At 42.3% G+C, this 8,682-nt stretch overlaps 1 protein-coding gene and 1 pseudogene across 2 annotated transcripts in view; one reads left to right on the top strand and one right to left on the bottom strand.

Annotated features, from left to right (window-relative positions):
* Positions 1-5,175: 5,175 nt before the first annotated feature.
* On the bottom strand, positions 5,176-6,281 carry LOC105823073 (annotated as a pseudogene).
* The window catches only part of LGALS8 (lectin, galactoside-binding, soluble, 8), a 17,823-nt gene continuing 14,348 nt past the window's right edge, over positions 5,208-8,682 (top strand). Inside the window, exons 1-2 of one of the 2 annotated variants that reach the window (XM_012660296.1) lie at positions 5,208-5,701; positions 7,683-7,841. In XM_012660296.1, coding sequence (XP_012515750.1) covers positions 7,797-7,841 — 45 coding nt within the window. In that variant the 5' untranslated portion in view covers positions 5,208-5,701; positions 7,683-7,796. Of the gene's footprint in view, positions 5,702-7,461; positions 7,577-7,682; positions 7,842-8,682 lie in introns of those variants that run through there. The other variant, XM_012660298.1, reaches the window with a different exon arrangement.

Here is an 8,682-nt window from a genome sequence, read left to right as displayed (position 1 = left end):
TGGCTCATCAGAACACTCATTCTGTTTTATAGAATGAAGTGTTGCTTGATTCTAGAATTGCAAATAAAGGCCAATTAGAGCTGTACACTAAATTTGTTGAAATTTTGTGTTTTGGCAGTCTAAAGATTGAATAAACTGGGGTATCTCCATATAATGGAGTAACATGCAGCTGTAAAAGGAAGTGAGGAGTATTTCTGAATACTACCATGGAGTGATCTTCAGTTTACATGTTAAGTAAAAAGAGTACAGTGCAAATCTATGTGTAGTATGCTATCTTTTACTGAAGGCAGAAACGTTAATATATAGTTATGTGCCCCATAACATTTTGATCAATGATGGACCATATATACAACAGTGATCCCATAAGATTATAATACCACATTTTTACTATACCTTTTCTATGTTTAGATATGTTTAGATACATAAATACTTACCACTGTGTTATAATTGCCTACAGTGTTCAGTACAGTAATGTCTGCACAGGTTTGTAGCCTAGGAGCAAAAGGCTATACCACGTAGCCTAGGTGTGTGGTAGGCTATACCATCTAGGTTTGTGAAAGTACACTCTATCATGTCCGCATAATGACAAACTTGTCTAATGACCCACTGGGTACCTTTGACAGAGGCTGGGGAAACCAGCTTGTTATTCTGAAAACCCGTAAGCAAAGGGAAGGAATCAAACACTTACCTTGCCTTTCTGGTATAAATTTCACATTGCAGTCACTAAATAGTAGGTGAAGACAACATTATTTCCTTATAGAAGAATTCCTACTAATAAATACAGGAGGAAGAATAGAATTGGAATATCACCATTTTTCAATTCCTGATGAAATAGAGGATCTAGGCAATGGCCACCAATAACTAGATGCTAAAATCGTCTGATTAAAAACCGATGGGAACTTTGTAATAGACAGATTAGGCTAACAACACCTGAAACCACTGACTGGTTTTGACATCAAAAAAAAAAAGAAAAACAACCAGACATTTTGTGCTTCCTGATGAGTTACAATTGGAAGTACATATCACCTAGAAAGTCTTTTGGCCAAAAAATAAACCAGGGTGGATCGAACTTTTAAGTCTAACAACCAGTTTTGAAGCTTTTACAGATTAAATGAAGTCTGGATTTGCTTCAAAGATGAGCCAGTGATGGGAGGAAGTGGGTGAGGTGTAGATGAGATAAGATTGGCCATGTTGATAATTGCTGGAGCTGGACGATGAGAACTGGGGACTTCATCACACCATCGCTCTTTTGTGTATGTTTTTAAATACCGAAAGTGTTTTTTTAAAAAATTACTTGGACTCAATAGCATTTTCCTATTTAAAGAACCACCCCAATTTCTTGCTTGCTTTAACCTGTCATGGAAATTCTTCTCTTGAGTTTTCACTTGCCACTTTATGTTATAATGAGCTGTGTAAACATAAGCTGGAAGAAGACTAGCTATGTGCAAGAAGGGTTGGTTAAGCATTGAGATTGGCTTGCTGAGGGAAGCCTTTTAATGAATCCCATAACTTTGCAGGAACAAAGATGACACGAGCATTAGCAGTTACTAATATCAGTTTTTAGTACTTTACTAAATACATATATGTATTTAATAATTACTTAGTGTTTGACTCCTTGACTAGATTTTAAGCTCCAGGAGAGCTATATTTTTCACCAGTGATCTCTAGTGCCTAACATGTTGCCTAGTATACTGGAGGTATCCCACAATTATTTCTGGGATATACTATTTTATATAGTGTGTGTATACACACACACACACACACACACTACTTACGCATTTTTTTTTTTTTTTGAGACAGAGTCTCACTCTTTTGCCCGGGCTAGAGTGAGTGCCGTGGTGTCATCCTAGCTCACAGCAACCTCACACTCCTGGGCTCAAGCAATCCTTCTGCCTCAGCCTCCTGAGTAGCTGGGACTACAGGCATGCGCCACCATGCCTGGCTAGTTTTTTTTTTCTATATATATTTTTAGTTGTCCGATTAATTTCTTTCTATTTTTAGTAGAGATGGGGTCTTGCTCTTGCTCAGGCTGGTTTTGAACTCCTGAGCTCAAACAATCTGCCCGCCTCGGCCTCCCAGAGTGCTAGGATTACAGGCATGAGCCACCGCGCCCGGCCCTTACGCATTTTTAGTATTGTTTTGTTTTGCCTTTAAATTTTACATAATTTCAGATAAATTTTTCTCATGTCAAATCACAATTCAGCATTCTCTAGTATTAACATACCATAGTCTATAAGCCATTCAAAAAAGCATTTAAAAAATTGGGACATCTCATCCTATGAGCCATTGAGATGTATTAATTTAATTTACACTCCTCTTAAGATCTCTCCCATCACTAAGGTTCTATTTTATGACAAAACCATAGTTCTAGAAGCCTGATTCTCACACCTGAAAAGACTAGATTTGGCACATGATCCTGTAGAACATAAGAGGTAAGCCTGGTGAATTTCAGCACACGGGGTCTGGGAGGTGGAAAAAAGAGGCCGAAGTGCTCATAGATGGTGTTAGATTGGCTGTGGGACAGATTAGGCCAAGGCAAGAGGATTCGAAGAGGAAATGAGTCCATTTAGATTTAAGAAGAGAATCAGAGAGGTAGATGACACCAACCATGAAATTTCCCAGGGGGGTAGACATATGCATAAGGAACATGAGTGTTGTAGTTGTGTAAAGAATGCATTTCTGAAAGAGTCTGCATAATTAAAAACCTACCTATTTTGACTAATTTTCTCATGGGAATAAATGGAAAACAGGGTACATATTTTCAGGGCTCATAGGTCTATAACCATTAATGGCAAATTTTTGTTTTAATATTGTTTTTTATGTATTATTATTGTCATAGATTCTAGAGTTGTGGCTTCTAAATTCATAGCATATCAAGGCAGTTGTTGAAAGTTCTTCATACTGTTTTCTCATAACTAACCTGTGTTCCAAAATTATTCATTTGCGAATATTTTTCCAGCACTGACATCACTATTTAATGAATGGTTGAGGAGGGGTGTCAAAAAGTTTTAAAATTATATTAACAACAAAAATAATGCAGCAACACACTAATAAGCAAAATCACTGCCAGAGTATTTCTCAGCTTGAAACAGTATAATTCACATCATTGACAGAATATGGCAGGTATTTCTGTTTAATCAGTTCATCCTGCCAAGTGGCAAGAGCATACACAGTGTACAATTCAAAAGTCTTAAGTCATGTGATTGTTTACAAGTTTTAAAAATTTTGGGCAACATATATTAACATTTTGCTTATAAAACTTAATAGTTTTATATCATACTATTTCTAAATTTATGGCCACATTATACTATATAAATAAATTTCTTGAGTAAGGAAAGAGGACGATAAAAGATGAAAAAGAAATTGTTTCTACCAGAAGTGATCCTTTTATCTTTGTAACTCTAAGACAATTGTGGCAAATAATTTGTAACATCTATGCTATTGTTTTGAATTGATATTCAAAACATTTATTCCTGTGTTTTTTGGGCAAAACCATTTTAAGAACTGCTCCCCTATCTCTCCTCTCCACTGGGTCATTCACATGAGTAGTCAGTAGTGTGTTGGTAAATGTTTAACATCTGGCTTTCTGTGGGGAAAAAAGGTCTTAAGTTATAGCAGTTGCCTAATTTCCATACTTCCTGGACAATGTCAAGGTGTCAACATGGAAGAGATGTGTGAAATTGGCTCTCGCAGTATGAGCCAGTATGAGCTAACCCCAACACACCACTGAGAGTTTTTCAAACTTCAAATCACAATTCATTAGCGGGTCTTGCAAAAATTTTAGTGGGTTATAAGGAGTATTTTTTTCAAATCGAAAAATACATTGCTTTACACCTAACAAGAGTGTTCTTAAACGTAGTTCTTATTGGGGGTCAACTGAAAAAAAGTCTAAGACCCAGGCAGGAGGATCGTTTGAGCCCCTGAGTTTGAGGTTGCAGGGAGCTGTGATGACGCCACTCACTACAGTCTAGCCCTGGCCACAGAGCGACCTAAAAAAAAAAAAGTATAAAAGCCACCGCTATAGTTATCTTTTCTTTTAAGAAACAAAACAAGAAAACCAAACTTCTTCCCTTTACTCCACTGCTTCCTCAACCACAACGCTGTTTCTCTGTTCATCTTGTCAACGGAAAAAAGACCAAACTCTGTAAAATAATTTTAAAGAGATTTACTCTGAGCCCAATTTGAGGACCGTGACCCAGAGCCACACCCCAGAGGTCCTGAACAGTGGACTCGGTGTGGCTGGGTTACAGTTTGGTTTTATACATTTCAGAGAGACAGGGGTTACAGGTAAAGTAATAAATCAATACATGGGAGGCATACATTGGTTTGGCCCAAAAAGGCTGGACATTTCAAAGGGGTGGGGGCCTTACAAATCATAGGTGGATTTAGGGATTCATTAGTTGACCATTGGCTGAAAGAGTTAGGTTTTGTCCAAAAGACCAGGAATCAGCTGAAAGGAATGTTTGAGGGTCTTTTATCTATCACATGATGCTATACCAGAATCAGGTTGGGAAGTAAACAACGTCATGAAAAACCTGTTTACTGAGATTTTTATCATTTGTAGGCATGACTCATCTGGCCTCCTTAGGAAGGAATTTTGAGCAAAAGAAAAAGATCAGAGTTTAGGATTGTTAATGGGTTACAAAGGATGTCCCCAAGAAGGGAGGGGGACATGATAAGGCATGTCTGACCTTCCTGCTGGCAGGCAATTTAGTTTTAGGATATTCCTTTGGCCACGAGGGGGTCCATTTCGTCAGCTGGTGGTGGGTGAGCCTTAAAATTTTATTTTAGTTCACACTCTTCATATGCAAAATATTTTGAAATATTCATAGTCATTTCTTCACCTCAGATTTTTCAAACATTTCCTAGTCAGGACACAAAATAATTGGCGACTAATGCACAGTGGCTGCGGGTCCGAGTTATTATAAACGGATGAGGGGCTATGAGGTGGGCGCATTCCAGCTCTCCTGACCCCACCTCCCCACCGTTTCACCTACACACGTCCAAAGTGTACACTGGCACAAGGAGCGCCTCCGAGCCGGGTTATCTCTCCTGGCTGTCTGGACTCTGATCAAGGCAGACAAGGAAGCAAACATTGCGGAACAGCCTGGCGCGGAGCCCCTGCCCCAGGGCGCCCCCGCAAGGCCCGCTAAGGTGCCTCTGGCCGCCGCTGGGTCAAGGCGGGGCCTGTGCGGTGTGGACGACGGTCCTGAGGGGTCCAGCCCTGAGCGCCCTCCCTCCTAGACCCGGGGTCGGGGAAGTGGGGAACTGTGGGCTGGGCGGAAGCACACTTGCTGCGGGAGAAAAAAGCTTCTGCTTCTTTCCTTCCCATTTCCCCCCGCCCCCGCCGTCGGGGCAAAGGCAGCCAGACCCGCCCAGGACACGCTCTGTCCTCGTCCCTCTCTGCTCGTCCTTCTGCAAGGTGGTCGCGCTCCAAGTCCCCGGAGACTGTGCAGGAGGCCGGGCTGGGCATCGATCAGCGGCAGGGGCGCTGCCTGAAGCCCCGCAGAGCCGCGAGGACGCCCCGGACACAGAAGCGGGGCCGACGGCGGCGCCAGGGCGCGCGAACCGGGAAATGGACGAGGATTGACTCCTGTCACTTCCCGTAGCCGCCCGCGGACGCCTGGGCTGGGAACCCGGACGGCACTTCGCGGAGGACAAACAGCCTCCTGCGTGGAGCTCTTGCGACACCGGGGTCTGGGTAAGTCTGGCGACCCACCGGCCTCGCCAGTGGCGTGGCTGCTCTGATGGTCGCGATAGCCGAGGAGGGGATTCGGACGTCACTGTCCGTAAATCAGAGTCGGGTGGGACACTGTCCAGTCCATCCCGTCCGCAGGTCCCATCCGCGGCGAGGGAGCTGCGTCTGCTGGCTCCGCGGAATGAGGGATTGTCGGGGGTCGTGGCCTTCCTTGGACATCCCTGGCTGGGTCAGGCTGTTGGCACTGGGGTGTCCCCTCGCTGCAAACCACAGCACCTGGGCTGCTCTCACCTGCCCCCTCCCCTCCCAAGGCCGAGCGCCACCTCCTAGCGGGGGAAGCTGGGGAAGTCTTCTTTCCCGTATTTCTAATGACAGTTTAGCGGCAGACCTCCATTGCCCTCCCTGACTCCAGACACGCACTCTAAGGTGCCAAGTCATTTGACTGCGGTATTGAACATTAGAAAACGCGAGTCATCCGCCTTCCTTTGATCGTCCGTAAAACACAAGTGCCGGCTTCTTGTGAAGTATAGGAACTATTCCTGACGGCGGGACCTGTCCCTATGGATACTTCGAGGACTGATTGGTTTTAATGACGCCTGTGGCTTAGTTGGGTCACTCTCTGGTCACGGCGTAAATTATGAATGTGGCGATTGCAACTCTGTATCTATTCTTTTTGCTCTTGTTTGTGCTTCCTGAATTTCACGGAGCCGAACAAAGAGTTTTGAGGTTTTGACTAACGTATGAGTTAGTGACCCAGACTGGGGTTATATTTAGGTGGTAAATCAAGAGAAATGCAGTTTTTTTGTCAATAAATAAAAAGTAACAGATTTTTCCAGTGGGTATTGCGGTACAGAATTGCTGGAAGTAAAATGTAGGAAGCTCTAGTTTCGATTCTCTTTCGGTTCCGCTTAGTCATTAATTTTCCCTGGAGCTATTAAATGTCGTGTGGATGGGTACATTTATCTTTAAAAATGTGGCTGATGCTTTCCAGCTCTCCCACTCTGTGCCTTTTTTTTTTAACAACAGAAAACTATTAGTATTAAAAGAATTGGACTTTTTTCCCTTTTGATTGAATTTGGAGGAGGAAGAGCAATCTCTTCTGTTCATAGTAATAATAATAATGATAGCTAACGTGTAGCACTTACTGTTCCGATGTTTTAACTCATTTAATCCTTAGAACAAACCTACCTTGTGAATACTATTGTTATTCTCATTTTACAGACAAGAAAAGTTAAATGAATACCACTGATAATTGTACAGGACTGTTCGATTAGTATCTGCCAGTATTTTATTTTAGTATTTGTAATAATAAATTACATGTTAGAAATTTTGTACTGATTTATTTTCTAAATCAGTATTTCCTGGACTCATAATCTAAAATTATTGAGTGTATAAGTGTAACAGAGGGAATGGCCTGTCTCTTTAAAACATCCTCCACTCCTTTTTGAGAACTAAAACCTGCATCCCTACCTCAGGCCAGAGGTTGGGGCAGGCAGGATGAGTCTTTTGTTATTTGTGCCAAAGGAGATGGCCCAGCCCAGACGTGGTAAAGGGAGGTCCTACGGTCAGGGGATTGCCTTCAGTGGAGATGGGAGGATCAGAATCATCAATTTTAGCTGAACAGTAATTGCCTGAAGCTGAGAACCCATCCTTAAAAGCTCTGTATCTCTGCTTACTGGGAGGACGATGGCTTTTCAGACAGGAGTCTCCATCCTCCTCTTTTGCCGGCAAATAAAATTTCTCTTTCCTTCTCCTCAAAACATTTGTTCTTGTTCTTCTGATGCAGCCTTGAGGACAAGTGGCCAAGCTTTTGGTAACATAAGTACACTGGTAAGAATGGGAGTCAGATCGTTGATTGTAAGAACATCCTGTTATTTGGTAAATATCAGTAAAATAATGTATCATTTAAACTTAACAATAGCTATGATGTGAAGAAAAGTGATGTATGCTTATTTTTCTTTCTCTCTATTTTGACTTTACACAGGGCAAATTCCTCAGTTTCAATCTAGGTAACCTTTAAATGAAACTTGCTTAAAATCTTAAATCATACACGGAAGAGAGACACCAGTCAATAAAATCAGCGATCAGGTGGAAAAGAATGATGTTGTCCTTAAATAACCTACGCACCATCATCCATAACCCGGTAACTGATTTTTGTAAAATTGCTTTTTACCTATGGCAGGATTGAGAGCAAATCCAATTGAACAGTAGTTGTCTGTTGGGAGATGTGGCAGGAATAAAATCCAGTAAACATATATAAGGCACCTACTGTGTTATAGGGACTGTGGTGGGTGTGGACTAAAAAACAAATGTGGGCTGGGCACCGTGGCTCACGCCTGTAATCCTAGCACTCTGGGAGGCCGAGGCGGGTGGATTGTTTGAGCTCAGGAGTTCGAGACCAGCCTTAGCAAGAGCGAGACCCCGTCTCTACTAAAAAAATAGAAAGAAATTGGCTGGACAACTAAAAATATATATAAAAAAAAATTAGCCGGGCATGGTGGCACATGCCTGTAGTCCCAGCTACTTGGGAGGCTGGCGCAGGAGGATCGCTTGAGCTCAGGAGTTTGAGGTTGCTGTGAGCTAGACTGACTCCACGGCACTCTAGCCCAGGCAACAGAGTGAGACTCTGTCTCAAAAAAAAAAAAAAAACAAAAAAAAACAAAAAACAAATGTGGCTCTCGTCTTGCAGAGGAAGAGGTCACAATGACAATATAAGGTGATGAAAACCATTTTACGAACAGAGAACGTGGGAGTACAGTGAAGGGAATGCCATCTTTTGGTGGGGGGCGGGGAAGGAGGCTCAGATAATCATAAAATGTAATTTTTAAGGGAAACTGGATTTCTTACTCTATACATTTTTCATTTTCTTTTTAAATTAGAACTGTCCACGAGAAGTTAATGTCTCAGCTTTTCAAACAGTGCTTGGTACTTGAGCAGGGAAAATATCAAAAGCCAGTGGTGGCCAGGCATGGTGGCTCACGCCT

The sequence above is a fragment of the Propithecus coquereli genome, unplaced genomic scaffold (genome assembly GCF_000956105.1).
Source record: "Propithecus coquereli isolate 6110/MARCELLA unplaced genomic scaffold, Pcoq_1.0 Scaffold66, whole genome shotgun sequence".
Lineage (NCBI taxonomy): Eukaryota > Metazoa > Chordata > Mammalia > Primates > Indriidae > Propithecus > Propithecus coquereli.
Note: the sequence above shows the minus strand (reverse complement) of the source record. Positions and strands in the feature narration are given on the sequence as shown.